Consider the following 18,756-nt stretch of genomic DNA (forward strand, 5'->3'; position numbering starts at 1 on the left):
ATTTCCTAGGAGCACTGACTGGAGGGACTACGTATACAAATGGCTATAATTCCTAAATGATTAATATTTTTTGTGAAAGCTGAAAGTCAACACTACAAAGTACATCTCAACTGTTTAATTTCATCTCCATTGTGGTGTTGCATAGAAGCAAAATGACTATGAAATGACTGTTGAAACCGAGTGTTGTTTTCCAGCTTCCTCTTACAAAGATGCAGGGTTGTTGTTTTTAATGTTCCCTCACTTTGAAAACACAACAGATATGAAGTAGTTGTGTGTTTTTCCATGACTCATGCATCACTCGTGACAGTGGAAGCAGAACAAACCTAGAGGCTGGTCAACGGGGTGGTCTATTACTATGATTAATATTTATGGAGTATGCTCAGACTTAATTCAGGCGAGATTATGATTGCGTTTTCCATATTTGCATTTACTGCCTTACACAGACGTGAGTATTTGCTTGACAAACTTTGCAGCACATGGATGAAGAAAAGCCTGTTTTGTGCCCACTTGCATTCACACTTCTGTTCAGTTTTAGTCAACTGAGCAATACGCCTGCAACTACATCCGTTCTGGAAGCAGCAACATGTGGTTCTACTCAACTGGTCCTGGCGTCGGAGCCTCGGGGCAGGCAGTATAATAAAGCTGGGCAGCAGAGGAGCTGCACAGCTCTCCCTGCTAGCTTGTCTGAACACAAGGCTGTTGTTTAGATGCACACAATAACCTCCCTTCCACACACTTAATCCTACTGCAGCACTCAGATTCCAACTAGTCAACTCGAGCGCCACAGGTCTTCTCCTGCGCCTAGACAACATGTGGTTGTGAATAGATGTGGTGGAGGTGAATGCCAGCATGATGAACTCAGTGAGGATGAAGGCATCAGGATAAGTAGAGTAGTAGGAGCTGAGACGGGGGGGAAACGTGCATGATGAAGAAGGTGGTTGGCGGCGAGCTGTATTTGTTGTTGATGAAGCTGTGTGTGTGTGTGTGTGTGGGGGGGGGGGGGGGGGGGGGGGAACTGAGAAGTACTGGGTACCTGGCAGTGGAAGACGTACTCTGGTGTAGCCTTCTTGTACTTCATGTTCCACACCAAGGCCACGCCGTCTGGCTCGTGGGGAGCATCCTCGTTGTTGTTGTATGAGGCGACCAGAAGTTCAGGAAACTGGTGACAGAAATATTTAAAACTCAAATGAATGTTGTGAAGAGGCAGACGTGCCTGCAAGACTTGGCTTCAAGTAAACAAACGTCACCAACTCTGTGTGGTGCTGCTGAATATTTTGCAGAATACATAACCCCACCTCAAAATTTATGGCTGTACCCCCCACCCAAACACCAAGAACTTTGGTAAATTTAATTTTTTGGATAGTGGTGTATTACGTCACTGTATTACTGGTTTTGCACTATATGACCAATTTAATAATCATCTTATTTGAGCAAGAGTTCACCCGGGACTATTTTCATTTTCAATTTTGATCCTTAAGTTAAAATCTAAATGAAAAACTTCATGAATCAAAGATTTTTACAGTTTTACTTTTAGCAAATCCCCAGCCGTGTTTAATTAATGATTAAGGCTTAAAGTAGCCGGCAACATAAAAGGCAGATGGGTCACACAACAGAATCCCAGTTTAACCATTTCCATGACTCTTAATTTGTGTCTTCATGTGAAAATGGATTTACAGCCAGTTACATTTCTAAGAAAATATTCAACAGGTCTTTAGAATTGCATGTTGCACAGCAGAATAGGGGAGGCGAAAAAAAAAGAGATTAAAAGCTACCCAGACCACCTCTGATCATCGCCGATCAGTGCTGCAGTGTTGATCAGAGCTGTACTGAAATCATGCTGAAATTAATAGATATATGGCATTATTTTTAATCATTTTAGCAGCGAAATAAATTATTTCTGGCCCGGTGGGGGTGCTGTACTATTATAGAGGGGAAAAAAAAAATTCCTGTGGTGTTGATAGTACAGTGCTGTGTACTATCACAGTGGTGATGACTGTGACCCCAGTGTACTGCCCACTCCTATTTCACACAAAGCTATAATTCTAAAAAGAAACAGACTTGACCAGCAGCTTTCTGAGAATTTGAAAAATTAATCCTTCAGTGCAAATGCAAAAACTGCCATCCAGATGTAAACAAACTGTAGCTTCCCATTTCTTGAACTATAGTTTGTAAATTCCTATTTGTAATTTCACATGACAGGGGTATGTATTTCACAGAGTGAGAAAATACTTTGAACAAAGACGTGGTGTTTAATCACTGTCAAAAGTTGTTGTAGGATCATGGATAAAATGACCTTTGACACCAGAGGAAACGAATCATTATGGTCTCTAAGTGACAATTTGGGTGTGACACAAGTTACGTTTCTTGAGGGAGCTGTGGCTAAACGGAAATCATGTCAAATGCAAACTACGTAATCATAAAGCATTATGGGTGCACAAAGGTAAGTCACTTCAACAGCACCGAAAACATTTTACATCACTTTGAGCACAAAAGTAACAGTACACGCTACAGCAGGGAACGTTCACCGTTAATGTTCTCCTAAACACTAACCAAATCTAAAGGCTGTGTGAAACCAATGGTCTGGTTTTTAAAAGTTACCTGTGGGGACCAGTCCAGGCAGGTGACAACACGATGCTTGGACCAGCTCTCGTCCATGAAGTGTCGGTTCAGGGAGAGCTTTGCGCCTGCCTGAGTCTCACTTGTCACAAACAAAACCAGCACAAATCAATACCATCGCTTCTTCAAACACCAATTAGAAAAAAAAAATAATAATAAATTCTGCAACTACCCCTCGTTCTCCTCCAGGTCACGGCCACTATAGTCAAAGAAGATGTCTACGTGCTCTGATAGGGCCCGTTCAATAATGCGAGCACTGTGCTCAAAGAAGTCCACAAACTCTTCTGAGTGCAGGATCTGGAGTTTTTCTTCCTCAGTCAGCTCATGAGGCGGCGCTACACAAAAAAGCAACATGTTTTTCACTGTTAGTATTATAAGGAGTGCGAAAAATGTAAAATATCTACTGTATGCACATATATACAGCGAGCCACTCCAAATCACAATAGTGATCGACACAGAAGTCAAAGATGCTATTTATACACACACACACACACACATATATATATATATATATATAATTAAACAATTGTTTTGATCATTATTAGGTCATTTTAAACTTTATTACAAAACTGAAAAGATATTTTAAAATTATCTCCTGGCCTACCTGCAGTACCTTCACAGCCAAACAGGGGGCTGCAGTCCACCTGCAATGCCTTTGCTGCCCCCTGGTGGGCTACAAACTGTTAATAGAGCTGATTTGGTCCAACATTACTTGATTATGTCAAATATGCATCGTACCTTCTTCCTCTTCTTTGTGGTCCGGTTTCTCAGGTTGAATCTCAACTACAGGTTGAGTCGGAACAATTTCTTCCTCTTCTTCTTCCACTGTTGATCAAAAAGTGATTTATTCTTAACTGCTGGGTTATATTCACCACGCTAAATAACACTTCCTACTCAAGATAAATGTTATCACATTTTTTCCCTTAATTCCAAATGGCAACAGTGAAATGTTCTTTCAACAGAATAATGCTGAAATGATCATGGCACTGCGCAGATATTTCATACCTTTTGGTCTCTACATCTTCCTTCTCCATTAAGGCCTACACACAGTGACTATACTGTAGCTAAGGCGAACGACTGAGCTGGTAGTGGTGCGGTACATTTGTTTGGTTTGTCAGCGCAATGTCTCCTTTCAAAAAAGAACCTGCTCCTCTAAAGCAGGAAAAGTTCAGCATTTGTGTTAAAGAACACATCCCAGCGGGTGTCTTGTTGTCATAGGGACCCCTGTCTTTCCTAATTGTTAACAAGCTCGAGCCATTCAACTGGGAGAGGAGCTGTCAGTGTGGCCCTTGTTGCGCCCTTCTTGGACAAGGGACGGCGGGGCAGAGGGTGTGGAGCAGCTGCCCGGACTCATCCCATTGGTGTGGCCAGCTGACGGCATGGTGCAAAAGCAGATGGTAATGCTGGGATTGTCTTGTTCTCTTCAGAGGTGGCATAGGGATGGCACAGAGGTTTTCCGCCTGGCTGCTCCGAGACAAGCTTCCCCCTGAACAGCAAGGCTGTGCAATTACCGTCCCAGCAGGAGGTGCTACGACTGCTATTCAACCTTAGAGAATATACAACAAAATACAGGCCAAACCAGCTGGCAAACTGCACACCAGTCCAGCGTCAAAGACGATGAACATCCTTTTTCAAAACATGTCTCTAAAGACCGCACATGGACAGAAAAAAAAAAATATAGAGGAAGAATAAATCAGGACTAAACAGATACGAGGGGAAATATCTGCCTGTTTGCTGCAGCCATTTATCTTAACGTTAATCTGAGATAACAACACAGCATGCCAGAATTTCCTTCCTACTGAGATAATCTAAATGATAATGTCAGCTGTCACTTTGTCTATAAAGTGATTTAGCCCCTTTCTCGGCCTGAGGTTTGAGAAAGAAGGTTAGTGGGTGCACTGATGAGTTTACAGATCTGGGTTGATGACATGAGCAATTTCGATGTACGACCATACTCTGCAACCAACAGGAGAAGGTTAAAATCTTTCCTTTCAAGGGCCTCAATCAGGCTTAAAGGAAAACAGTAATCACTGTCTTTCAGATAGTCCCGCCGTGTTCGTCAGCCCTTTCCCTGGTGAGGCAGCCAGAGCAATCAACCTGCCAGGCATTAGGAGCGGATAGACAATCAGAAAATAAAGGGTATAATGCACCTGCCAGTGAAAATGGCCATTTGGAGAAAAGCTAGTGATCCTGGTGACCCTGCTGGGGATGTGTAAGGGGGCAGGAGCATGCAGGGAGGCTGGGCATTGGGGGAAGGAGGGGTGCATTTAACAGAATTCACCCGGATCAACGATGTCCCATGCACTGACACCTCATTTCAAAGCAGGCCCAATTATCGCTTTGTAACACTTAAGAAATAAAAGCCTTTTGGGGGGAACTGGGTGGGAAGGAGTAATCACTGCTCTTTGTCAGTGGACAATATATTAAACACAAACACGACATGCAGCCAGTGATGTAAAAGTATCAAACTAAATGACCTTTACACTCTGCTGCAGGTGTCTTCCATTTTCTATATGTGCAGAAACTTTGTCATTATAAAAGTGAAAGAACTTATAGAAGGCAAATGTCTGCCATTACAACCATAAGTATTTGGACAATGAGGGGAGAGAAAAAAACATTACATTTTGCCATGATATAGTTGAAATGAAACAAGATGTACTTGTTGTGTAGACTTGAAACTTTAATTCAAGATGCTCAACACAAATGTCACATTAGCTATTTAAGAATTATAGCCACTGAAACTATAAATGAATAAACTAAATACAAGAATTACAGTCCAAAGAAATCACTTTCACAGCCAGTTTTCTTTAGACAAGTCAGGGGTGGATACATAAACCTTTCCATGTTACTGAATCTGCCTTGGACTTACAATCATTAACAAATAGAAACAGTATGTCACTGTACGGTAAATCTGTCTGGAAAAGGCAGTTCTCAAAAACTGAGTAACCACGCAAGGACACTTGTGAGGGAAGTCACCAAGACACCCAGACATCTCTGAAGTTATACGGTGCCTCCGGAAAGTATTCACAGCGCTTCTCTTTGCCCATATTTTCTTATGTTGCAGCCTTATTCCAAAATGTTTGAAATTCATTTTTTTCCTCAAAATTCTACATGCAATACCCCATAATGACAATGTGATAAAACGTTTTTTGTAAGATTTTTGCAACTTTATTCAAAATAAATAATAATAAAAAAAACTAAGAAATCACATGTACATTAGTATTCACAGTCTTTAGCATGAAGCTCAAAATTGATCTCAGGTGCATCCTGCGACCGTGAGACAGTTAAGTCAAGACTGAAAACCTTTTTATTCTCTTTCTTATGAATAGCTTTTTTTTTTTATCTGTTTTATTCTTTTACTTCTGTTTTTAAGCATGCATTTGAAATTTTTTATTCATTTTTAATTAATTATTTAAATTTTATGTTGAATTGTTTTATGTAAGGCGGCTTTGTGTGATTTGGCGCATTATAAGCTAATTAAATTAATTCAAATCCTGTTTCCACTGATCATCATTGAGATGTTTCTACAGCTTAAATGGAGTCCACCTGGGGTAAATTGGGTTGATTGGACATGAGTTGGAAAGGCACACCCCTGTCTACATATAAGGTTCCACAGTTGACAGTGCATGTCAGAGCACAAACCAAGCATGAAGTCAAAGGAATTGTCTGTAGACCTCCAAGACAGGATTCTCTCCAGGCACAAATCTGAGGAAGGGTACAGAAACATTTCTGCTGCTTTGAAGGTCCCGATGAGCACATTGGCGTCCATCATCCATAAATGGAAGAAGTTCAGGACTCTTCCTAGAGCTGGCCGCCCGTCTCAACTGAACAAATAGGGGGAGAAGGACCTTGGTCAGGGAGGTGAGCAAGAGCCCGATGGTCACTTTGTCAGAGCTCCAGCATTCCTCTGTGGAGAGAGGAGAACCATCCAGAAGGACAACCATCTCTGCAGCAATCCACCAATAAGGCCTGTATGGTAGAGTGGCCAGACTGAAGCTACTCCTTAGTAAATGGCACATGGCAACCCACCTGGAGTTTGCCAAAAGGCACCTGAAGGACTCTCAGACCATGAGAAACAAAATTCTGTGGACTGATGAGACAAAGATTAGAATCTTTGATGTGAATGCCAGGCGTCATGTTTGGAGGAAACCAGGCACCATCCCTACAGTGAAGCACGGTGGTAGCAGCATCATGCAGTGGGGATGTTTTTCAGTAGCAGGAACTGGGAGACTAGTCAGGACTGAGGGGAAGATGAATGAAGCAATGTACAGAGACATTCTGGATGAAAACCTGCTCCAGACCACTCTTGACCTCAGACTGGAGCAGCAATTCATCTTTCAGTAGGACAATGACCCAAAGCACACAGCCCAGAAATCAAAGCAGTGGCTTCAGCACCACTCTGTGAATGTCCTTGAGTGGCCCAGCCATAGCCCAGACCTGAATCCAATTGAACACCTCTGTAGAGATCTTAAAATGGCTGTGCACCGACACTCCCCATCCAGCCTGATGGAGCTTGAGAGGTGCTGCAAAGAGGAATGGACAAAACTGCCCAAAGATAGGTGCACCAAGCTTGTGGGATCCTGTTCAGAAGACTTCGGGCTGCAATTGCTGCTAAAGGTGCATCAACAAAGTATTGAGCAAAGGGTTTTTTAATTCATCTGAAAAAAAAAATCCATGTTGTCATGAAACAACATGAAAACAAAAATCTAGACAGGTGTGTTCCTTACCCAATCATGTCCAATCAACTGACTTTACCCCAGGTGGACTCTGACAGTGTGACCATTGGGTTCTTGGTCACGTCCCTGACTAAGGCTCTTCTCCCACGATCCCTCACTTTAGATGCGCAGCCAGCTCTAGAAGAGTCCTGGTTCTGAACTTCTTCTATTCATGGATGATAGAGGCCACTGTGCTCATTGGGACTTTCAAAGCAGCAGAAATGTTTCTGTACCCTTCCCCATATTTGTGCGTCAAGACAATCCTGTCTTGGAGGTCTACAGACAATTCCTCTGACTTCATGCTTTGTTTGAGCTCTGACATGCACTGTCAACTGTGGGACCTTATATGTAGACAGGTGTGTGTCTTAATCATGTCCATTCAACTGAATTTACCCCAGGTGGACTCTAATTAAGCTGTAGAAACATCCCAAGGACGATCAATAGAAACAAGATGCATCTGAGCTCAATTTTGAGCCTATGCCAATGACTGATCACTTACGTACATGCGATTTATTAGTTTTTGTTTTCATTTGGAATAAATTTGCAAAAACCTAAAAAACAAAACAAAACAAAAAAACGTTTTTTCACATTGTCATTATGGGATGTTGCATGTAGAATTTTGAGGGGAAAAAAATTAATTTACTCCATTTTGGAATAAGGCTGTGACATAATGAAATGTGGAAAAAGTGAAGTGCTGTGAATACTTTCCGGATGCACTGTAAGCTTTTGTGGCTGTGATCGGAGAAACTGCACAGTACAACTTTTGTCTGTTGCATGGAGTCATGATGTTGCTGGATAGATGTGTTTGGCAATGCAGACATCTCTGCAGGAGAAGGAAAGTCCATGTCTTTTGGGTTCTGCTGCTTCCCGCCTTAGGTCACCCTAACCAGTGACCTAAGGTGACGACCGGATGCCTTTGGTACTACGTCTCTTCGTAGAATCCTTGGGTTCCACTGAACTGACTATCAAATGAGTGGTTACGCAGAGACTAAGATGAAGAATATTAATTGCTTTGGGTGTGCTCTGTGCATGATACAGCACATATATGACTGCCTGTGGAGGACCCAGTGGCAGGAGAAGACCAAAGGAGGCGTTCACATTTCAAATAGCTGCAGCAGACAAATGTTCACTGTGGAGATTTTGGGACTGACTGGTTTTATGGCTGGGTGGCTATAATCCACACTCAAGGCAGTTCCTAGGTATCATGGATGCAGCAAAGTGCATTGCCAGTGCATGCTCCCAGATGTGACACAGTGGTGTGGTGCGGTGCAAAAAAAAAAAAAAAGAAGCATTTTCTTAAAAAGAAGTCTTGACATTTCAAGTAAATTGCCAGAAGGCACACGAGACTTGAGCCTAGATTTGATCAGACAGATTTCTTGAATTAAAATCTTTCTCGATTCGACTCCACCATGAAGCTGTAACTGGTGGTACAACAAACATTACATGATGCTAGGTTTCTCCAATTACATCCGCAGAAGGCAATATCGCCTTCAGATTTGTCATGCATGTCTTGGTGGCTTCCCTCACTCATTTATTGGCAAGGTCCACGAGTTTTTGAGAACTGCCTACTCCAGACAGATTTATTATCGAATGCCAAACTGTTTGAATTTCTTAAAGATTCATGAAAAAGTTCAGGACTTTTTGATTGACTTGAAAATTTTCATGCGTCTATTCCAACTTCTCTAAAGAAAACTGACTGTAAAAGTGATTATTTATATTAACTATAATTCCTAGATTTAGAATAGTGTAAAGAAGTAAACGGTTGGTGGTCGAGCTGTTAAGTGCGCTTGATTCCAGTGTGGAAGGTTCCCGGGTCAATCCCGCCCCTGCCCATTCTCCAAAATGGAGCTGTGTCAGGAAAGACATCCGTTGTAAAACTTGTGCCAAATCAACATGCAGATCCACCTCAGATCTGCTGTGGTGACCCTGTGTGAAAACAAGGGAGATGCTGCCGGGACTTACTTTTAATTCAGGGTGGTTATGTAATCTGGGTATTTGCAGCTGATCTAGTTTGACTAATAATACTAAAATTGTCTAAACCAGACTATTCTATTTAGCATAAGAAATCTCATCTAAACAAGAGTGCTCTGAGAGCACAATATCCCCAGTTGGCAAATGCTGCTTTGGTACAATGCTTGCTATGTTTTGATAATATATCTAGGTATCTGATAGCATTTGTTTTGTCAACAAAAACTGTAAAATGAGCTCATTTTAGTGAAGGATTTGTTTCATAAATCAAGAGAAACATTTCTTGCTAATGAATCACACAGGATAGAATAATAAATATATCAAATTATAGTATAATACGCGTATAATCAACATAAGGACGTGTACCAATTGTCATGAAGTTCGTCCTAAATATGTGGGTTTATTTCAGAAAGCAGGCGCCAACTCATGTAACTGGTGGTGTTTAGATTTGTTAATCAAGGGTCATAACTCTAGTAAATAAGCCCAACTCAAAGAATGTGATAATATGCATATTACCAACCAATTACAAGGACGTGTGCCAAGTTTCATGAAATTCCTCCTAAAAATGTCTCTTATAGCCTTTTTCAGACAGACAGAATCCACCTTTGGGCTTTCGGCCAGTGGAGGATAAATACGCACAAACGACATCAGCAGACATTTCTGCCAAACTGATGAATAGACCAAGATCTGGTGATGTGTTAAACAGAAATCTAAAGCATTCGCCCTCCTAAATATACAGAGAGATAATCATCAAAAATTCTCCAAGCATACACTACTTCATGCATTATTTGAATTCACACACCTGTGAAATGACAAACAGCAACATCAAAGGTGCAAATATAAAAAGCTTACAATCACACCTCGGTATAAAACGTATATCTTTTCTGTTGTCAATGTGGAGTACTAGTATGACAAAGGGACACAAAAGATATTTAACAAGAGTACTAGTCAGTAAGTGCATAAAACGTGACCACGATCATAAGTGCCACTCCAAACAAGCGGCCCATTAGGGGCTTTTGTGATTAAAAAATTCTGACTTGGCTCTGAATTCAGAGTAATTAAAACAATCACACTTAATTAAATATCACATTTATTAAAATGCTCTACATACTCTTATTCCTGAGTTCTTTATAAAATGCTGTACACCCCCACCCTCATCAATATCTTACAGCCTAATTACAGCCTCTTGTTAAAACAGCACATACTGATGCTGCATATTACTGACTTAGCCAGCCTAGAAATTCTGCAGAGTCAGCAGAGAAATCTCAGGCTAAAATCAAAGCAGGAACTCAAACTGACTAAAGCTTTTCTCTTTTGGTAATAAGAACTTTGACAAATGGCAACATTAGCAAACAGACCATTTCTAAATCAAAGATGTCACACAAAATAAATAAGTACTATAATTGTAATTTGCAGTATAAGTATTAAAGGGAAAATAAATGTGTGAGTACCTTTCATCTATAACTGAACATTTTTTTTTTTTTTTTTTTTGGTGAACTCTCCCATAGTTTTACAAAAAAGTGATTGATTATTTATGCTTTGATTACTGTCCCATTTGTTGCCATTGTGGAATAGTGCACTGGGCTTTAGAGAAAACAAACAGGTTTTTCTCAACACGAAAAGGTTTGTTACATCCTTTAATATACTATATTATTTCAATAAAACACAACATTATGGCAATTAAAAATTTTGTTTTTAAAATTTATATTTGGAAATTTCAATTTTAAGTTTGACATTGTAATTAAAAAAGAAAAAAGGAGGATAGGCAGGTGGCTAGGACTTTTAAATGGCACTGTGCAACAAAAACTCTGAAATATTCAGTCAATTAACTGTATAGATGATTTTTCATTTGAAAAATTAATCAAGTTTTAGTTTTCAGTTTCACAATTGTCATGACTTTTTGTGTTCTGCTTAATTTGAAATCTGGCTAGGATAGATTTTAAAACTAGCATCTATTCTACATTTAAACAGTTTTTAAAATTAGTCTAGGGCAGGGGTCACAACCTTGTTCCAGGAGGGCACCTGCCCTGCATGTTTTCTAACTCTCCATGTTCCACTCGCAGGCAATTAACTCTATCAGGTGTGCTCAGCCAAACAGCTGGAAGACACCACTAAAAAAAAAACAAAAAAAAAAAGAACAGGTGCAACTTGAGTAGGTTGATGTGGAAAACATACAGGGCAGGGACTCTCTAGGAACAGGGTTGGTGACCCCTGCTTTGTGACTTCATCATCAGCCAATCACAGTTACTGACATTATGAGCTTTTGTTGAAATTTGTATCTCAGGGGTTACACCTGATTTTTTTTTTTTTTTTTTTTTTTTTTTTAAGGGACATCTTCCAGCTGTTGACTGGCTGAGCACACCTGATAGTTAATTGCCTGGGAGTGGATCAGGGAGACTTAGAAAACATGCAGGACAGTTGCCCTCCAGGAACAGGGTTGGTAACTCCTGGTCTAGAGTAATTCTAAGGTAACAGAATCAAAGCAATTTTTTTTTAAATGGTGCGCTAAAACATGGCCAGATTTTGCTGTCATTGCAATTTTGTTACCATAGAATTACCCTCAAACATGTTTTAGAACAGGTTTAAGTATGAGCTCATTTTGAATTTAGCACTAACAACTGATAAAAATGTTTCAGCTGTGTTTAATCTAACTGTATAGAAATAATAATGTTTATTTGCTTTTTAAACAGTTCTACGCCAACAACAGATGTGTTTAATATGCTTTAAAGTCACTGTAAAACAAGTTAATGAAAGGAATGATATGAAATATAAACTGATTTAAATCTCATTTAAAGAGTTCTAACCCATGGAAAATGGATTCAAACTGAGCAAATGCAGAAATTTGTTTTGAGTGGTTGTAAATACCTAACTGAATATCCCTGGGATTTGGGACATGCTGCTCTATCTTTGGCACTCTAGAATACCATGAAGGCCATTTGGTTGAATTATTCATTAGGCTTTCAGTAATTGTGTTAACAAAAATAAAAAAACAAAAGTTTTCCTTCACAGAGAGGACGTAGATGTATTCTTTTTCCACCACTGAGAGGATTTTGTTTGGGTCAATAGGTCAAGTGATGCTAAATTCTGAAATCTTTTTCTCCTCTCTCCCTCTCTCTCAGATGTCCTGCAGCGCCTGCAGCAGTCGGGCCACGGTGGCCACTCCTTGGAATACCACCGCCTGCTGACCTTGAGAGTGCTGTGCTGGTTCCTCCTCTTGACAACACGATAAATCGCTCAATCAGAGAACAGGCCTGAAGCCACCCGAGACATCAAATATGCGCCAAGGGGAGCAAGCTAGGAAGGGGATGCCGTCTCATCGAGTGCCAGAAGTGATGGTGTGAAAATGCACAATGTCACTGAGTGTGTTTTGTTATGTGCCTGTTCGGTGAAGGGAGAAGACAGGAAAGCGAGGGAGTTGATGAAATGATTACAGTGTGGCGGAGAGGGGAAGGTGGGGGCCTCGTGTTGAACAGCTGGCAGAAACCATCACTGTTTAACACAGTTTTACAATGCCCAGAGAAGTCCGCAGGAACGAAGTGCCAGGAACACAGGTATGCTCTTCATCCTTCAGTTACTCTGCTCACGGTTTTTCCACAAAATGGCCCAATTTTTTCCCCCCTTTCTCACTCAGCATGCTGTCTCAGAATGTTCGACCCATCACCTTGCCAGTTTCCACAGGAGACTAATCAGACAAAAACCAAGTCCGTGTATGTAGTTATTCCTTGGAGTTTTAACCAGGCTTTAAATCCTGCACCAATTAAAAAAAATACAAGCTGCTTGCATGTATACAGGTAGTAGTAAATCTTTCTAATGAAATACCTGAATTAACAAACTGGTCAACCTCTGCACATGTACGTAACTGACAAATATGATTTACTTAAATAAAGAAAGAAATAAAAATTCCCTTCAAGATGTCGGAGCAGAATAATTTTCCTTCATACACATCTTCATATGGTGTGCTACCAGTGTGAGATGTTTCAATGAAATCCAGTAACAAGTATAGGAGGAGTTGTGTTTATGATGCCAATATCAAATGATGCATTAATTAAAAATCAAAGTCCAAAGAACTTAACTTGAAGATGCTGTACCAGAATTAATTCAATTAAATTACTTATAAATGTATTTATACACCGCAACCCGACTCCAGATAAAGCGGAAGAAAATGGATGGATGGATGGATTTATACAGCACAAAATCACAACAAATGTCACTCCAAGGCACTATACATGCGCTACGTTTAAATCTTACCCACCCCATGAACAAGCACACTAGCAAGCGTAGTAACGAATAACTCCCTGAGGCGTATTCTAGGCACAAAACTCAAGCAGACCAGACAGACTCAGTGGGGAGACTTTCTGCTTTGACCATACTCACAAATAAAACAACACAGCTAAGTATCCTGTGCTCACAATAACAAATGACCTGAAAGAGCATTTGAAGGCAAAGATCTGAGTTCCGGCTGCAGCAATCAACTAGCGATTACTGATACCAAATCAGTCACAAAATTTAAAATGTTAATGTCCATATACCTTTTTACATGGTGTACTACAAATGTGTGAAGTTCCACTCAAATTCATGAAGCTGTTTAAGAGTTATGCTTACAATGTCAATATCATAGTGGTAAGTATCGACTGAACACATAATTCTAATTATTTACCCTTGATGATGTCAGACCAGAATTATTTTTCCTTCATGCACATCTTCATATGGTATGCTATTGCCATGTGAAGTTTCACTGAAATCCATCAAACTGTTCAACAGGAGTTGCACTTAAAAGTCTCAGACAAAAAGACACAGAGCCCCACAAAAAATGGATACACTTGAAATTGTAGCTGGAAGTACAGTACTTTGGTTAAATGCTTGTTTTGGGTTTGGCTTTATTTATTTATGGGGGGGGGGGGGGGGGGGGGAATTGTGAAACATTTTAATCAAACATCATCTAGGAGCCATAACTACACAGATTAACCAAGAACAGGCAGGTTACCCATAAATACTGCATATTAGAGGGTACACATATTCAACATGTAGTGTGTGTACTCTCTCTGACCAACCACAGGAAAGCTTTAGCGCAGCAATTACACACATATCAATTCGACATGCTTCACATGCTGTAAGCAGTCATATGCATCGCGCATAATATCTTACTCCCAATCTCTCTTCTGCTTCCTGTCACTGCTTTAATCATTCTGCTCATTAAATATGGTGGAGTGCAGATGTTGGAGTGCAACGTTTGCCTGGATTTTTATCTCTCTCTCTCTTTCTCTCTCTGCCTCCTGATGCTTCCCAGGCCACTGAAATTTTGATTTGCCTTTAGCTCAGCATTTGGTTTAATAAAATAATAATTATGAAAATAATCTAGTGCATGTGTTCACTTAGACCCACATGTACAATCATAGAACCTACACTACTACTGCTGTGGGAAACTCCCATGTCTTACACAGCCATACCCATCCACATCATCAAGCAGACGATTCAACACATGTGAAACATTAAAAGATGGTCACCTTCTTTTTGTTGAGTCATCGCAGGTGTCTGGGTCTCTTTTGTGTAGGACACAGTTTCACGGGGAGGGAAGTCCACATGTGTGACTTTGGACAATCCCAGTTTTGGAGTTCCACGCCTAAAAACACAGAATAAGTCAAATAGTGCACAGAATGGGAACCACAATAGGGCAGTTATGACGGTTAATAATCCTGCAACACTTACCTAATTTTTAAAGACTCTCACATACATGTGCATATGGAATTTAGACACCAGTGCAGTTGAGAACATAATGAGTTTGGATGAGCTGTAACTTCAGATTAAAGCTCAACAGGCCTTTTTCACCACAGGAACATTTCCACTGTACCACATGAAGGAATCGGGAATTATTTCAACTTCTGAACTATCTTCAGTTGCAGGGCAAATATTCTGCAAAGACAGTGGAACTACTGAGTGGAGCTTGTGGGACTGAGCAGTCACTGATTGATGAGAAGCAAGTGTCTTGCATTCCATGTGGACATCCACAAACCAGCTGTAAAACATCCGTCTCATAGAAAACCGGAAAACTCAACATAAACTACAAATAAAGACAAAAACCTTTATTTGATGAATGAAATTATGTTATTACCATATTTTTTATATATATATATATATATATATATATATATATAAATGTACATAATATGTTATTATCCATTTTATATAAAGTTGAAATATTACAAAATATGAAGTGTTGCAGAGAAGAAAGAATTAAGTTGTATGTAGGCCAGGGGTGGGCAGCGAGGGCTACGACACTGCAGGTTTTCCTTGCAACAAATCACCTCAGCAGGTGGATTACTGATGAGCTTCTCCCTTGAACATAAACACCTGATCATTAATGAAATCACCTGCTGAGGAGATTGGTAGTAAGGAAAACCTGCAGTGTCTCGGCCGTTCATGGCACATGATTGCCCACCCCTGATGTAGGCCCTGAGACTCATTGGTGTCGTTTATCCCCAAGTTCTGTAGAGCGAAGCAGATGAGAGTCTACATCTCTGGTACCCATTGATAGCTGGGTGGACAGGGACAATGTCAACAAAAAGTCATGTCTCAGGGCACAGAGAGAGTTAGCAGGAATCAAACCCAAGTCTACATATTGATAGACCAGCTGCTTAGCCCACGGAACTACCTGCTCTCTGTTGCTGAGTAGGGCTGTCACGACTAGTCAGGACTACGTCGACAGTTGAAACCCTCGACAACTAATTTAGTAGTCGACGAGTCATTTGCTTTGAATCTTGAACCAATGAAGCACTGCTTCGATCCGCTGCTTCGTTGGATCTTTGCTTCGCTCCTCTTCAGAAGAGGCAACTCTGCTTCTTATTCCCTCTCAAAGCCATTACAAAATGTCAATCATGAATCACTTTTGTGCGGATTAAAGTGACTAACTGGGACTCCTGTCTTGCTGCGTGAAAGAAACGAGAATTGCCCTCCGTTCCGTTGCTCCAAACGCTGCGCCACCGAGTCAAGTTAGAAAGATAGAATCCGCTCGGAATTAATAAGTTAAAAGCGAATTGCCGTTTAAATCAAATGACACCTCTTTCCAAATGTTGTAATACAAACAATAAACTGCAATCGATCAAAATGTTTTTTCACCTCACAAAATGAGACATCCTGCCTGACGTGCAGCAGCATAAGACTGTATGGCTTGGATCCACCATGCAGAGTTTATTTATGTCCAGAGATCAAGGATCCACCATGTAGTTCATTTATTGTATGTCAAGAGATCAAGGATCCACCATGTAGAGTTTATGTCCAGAGATCAAGGATCCAGTGACAAATTCATATTTATTTACTTTAAGACTCAATAAAATGTTGTTGACATATAAGACCTGTAAAGCCTACTTGTAGCACACAGAAAATTCACAGGAGGTATCGATAAGGGAATCGGATTGATAAGCGGAATCGATAATGGTATCTATAAATAAAATGCGATAAGCTGCAATTTACGTATGATCCGACTAGTCGACAAATCGCAAAAATAATCGTTGACTAGTCGACTATCAAAATAGTTGTTTGTTGCAGCTCTATTGCTGAAACAAAAATAAAAAAAAAAGGAGAAAGAAAAAAAAAAAGACCTCAAGAAGAAGAAGAAACGACAAAAAGCACTATTAACTGCCATTTGTTTTGAATCAACCTAATGTTAAACACCTGGAAGGTAGCACAAATCTGATCAGGGAACTTCCTTTAGCAGCCACTAGTTCTGATTCAGGATAGTTCTGAGAAAACCAGATCCTAATTTGCTAATTGTATTTCAGAAAGAGACTTTAGCTTGAACACTCTTGCACAACGTAATTTGAATTGGAATTCATTAAACACAAGAATGATTTTGAAAGACAATTAAGCATGCCATAGATTGAGAGAAAGGAAAATGACCAGGAAAGAAGAGAAGAGAGTGTCCAGTACCCCAGCTCAGAGTCAGAGTGAAGTTGAAGAGTGGACAGGTCAGCGTCCCAGTGCAGAGTCCTGGTTAGTGTCACAGCAACAAGACGGCATTAGCGAGACATTCATTCAAGCAACCATTAAGAGAGGAAATAAAGTTAGCAGTGTGCCACAAAACATGCTGATTAGAGCCTAGGTCACACAGCAATTAAACTTGCACATCATCATAACACTTAAAACAGAGTGTTTTGCATTTGAAAACAAGGTAAATATGCTTCAACTAAACTCAAAGATGGAATAATGTGTCTGCTTGAAATGCATGAACTCACAGACATGTTGAGTGGGATGACAGGAGTTGTTCTGTGTCACCTGAGGGGCTGATACAGGCAGAACCGTGTCACACCAAAGGCTCTGAGTACTGTGTAGCTGGCGAGGGAGGGAGAGCAAGAACCCTCGGGGAGAAAACATGACCTCCATGTGTGTAGGAAATGGCCATGTTGGTGAAGGAAATGAGTCAACATGTAGAGGGAACAAGCTCCCTGGGCCTGATGGGACACTGGGGGAGCTTGAATTTCAGCCCAGGGAAGGGGCTCTAATTAAGGGTTAAGAAGTCCCTCAGGCATCACAGCAGCCTGCTGTTTTATTGTCAATTTAGGATTGTCCTAATTCAACCTCACACAAATTAAATAAACATGCAGACAAGGCATAAACTCGTCATCGTTAACTGCAATGGTATGAGACTTTGAAAAAGTTTTAGCTCTGTTGCTCATAATGCATTTATGGCCATTTAGTGTAGAAAGACTACTTAGAAAGCAAATGAAATTTTAATACTTCTCCATGCAACATACAAAATTCTTAAGAAGAATGATTGGCTGCACAACATTTTGTGTGCCGAGGGGTGTGAACTTAAAACATTTTCTTAGAAAAGGAAAGCAGCACATAAAAAGTTAAAGAAGACATATCAATTAAGCACCGCATGTTTGAGCTTTTTCACCTTTTGCAGAGAAACTGTACATAATTCTTATAATAGATAAGGTTCTTGGTGTTTTTGCTACACTTACAGCTGCAAAACACTGCACATAAACTAATGAAGCATTTGAGTACCTGTGTCCCACAGCGCCGTCAGAGTCTTGACTTCCTGCATCGCTTGGTGTACCAGCAGACTTGGGAGTTGTCGACACTGGAAGAGGGACTGCATGGTAGGAAACAAGAGAATTAACTGTTAAGAGTTGAAAGAAGTGGCACTGTTCCTAAAAAAATAAGCAGAGCTGCAACAGCTGATCCTTTGTTTCACATGTGTGATTAAACATTATCTCACTGTATTCCTAAAAAAAAAAAAAGTCAGAATACATAAAATAAATGTGACATTAAAAGGAGATAAATACACAAAATACATGAAATCATTCATCCCAAAAATAAATAAATAAATAAATAAAAATTAATAAAAAATCCTGCTTGCATCCTGAGACTTCTAAATGCTCTTATGGATCTCTTCTGCCACCTGCTGTTAGTAACATGACAATGTTCAGGGTCGCCTCTGAATCCCTACTCATTCATT

General features: G+C 40.3%; 1 protein-coding gene across 8 annotated transcripts in view; it reads right to left on the reverse strand.

The window, feature by feature from the left end:
• The window catches only part of LOC117525132 (cytoplasmic dynein 1 intermediate chain 2-like), a 29,697-nt gene that overhangs the window by 6,729 nt on the left and 4,212 nt on the right, over positions 1–18,756 (reverse strand). For 2 of the 8 annotated variants that reach the window (XM_034186970.1, XM_034186972.1), the window contains exons 4-10: positions 18,303–18,390; positions 17,193–17,282; positions 14,804–14,919; positions 3,355–3,441; positions 2,789–2,951; positions 2,599–2,698; positions 1,034–1,159 (exon numbers count right to left, since the gene is read on the reverse strand). In XM_034186970.1, coding sequence (XP_034042861.1) covers positions 1,034–1,159; positions 2,599–2,698; positions 2,789–2,951; positions 3,355–3,441; positions 14,804–14,919; positions 17,193–17,282; positions 18,303–18,390 — 770 coding nt within the window. The remainder of the gene's footprint in view (positions 1–1,033; positions 1,160–2,598; positions 2,699–2,788; positions 2,952–3,354; positions 3,442–14,803; positions 14,920–17,192; positions 17,283–18,302; positions 18,391–18,756) is intronic. The other 6 variants (XM_034186977.1, XM_034186974.1, XM_034186975.1 and 3 more) reach the window with 6 other exon arrangements.

This window comes from Thalassophryne amazonica, chromosome 14 (genome assembly GCF_902500255.1).
Source record: "Thalassophryne amazonica chromosome 14, fThaAma1.1, whole genome shotgun sequence".
NCBI classification, from domain to species: domain Eukaryota; kingdom Metazoa; phylum Chordata; class Actinopteri; order Batrachoidiformes; family Batrachoididae; genus Thalassophryne; species Thalassophryne amazonica.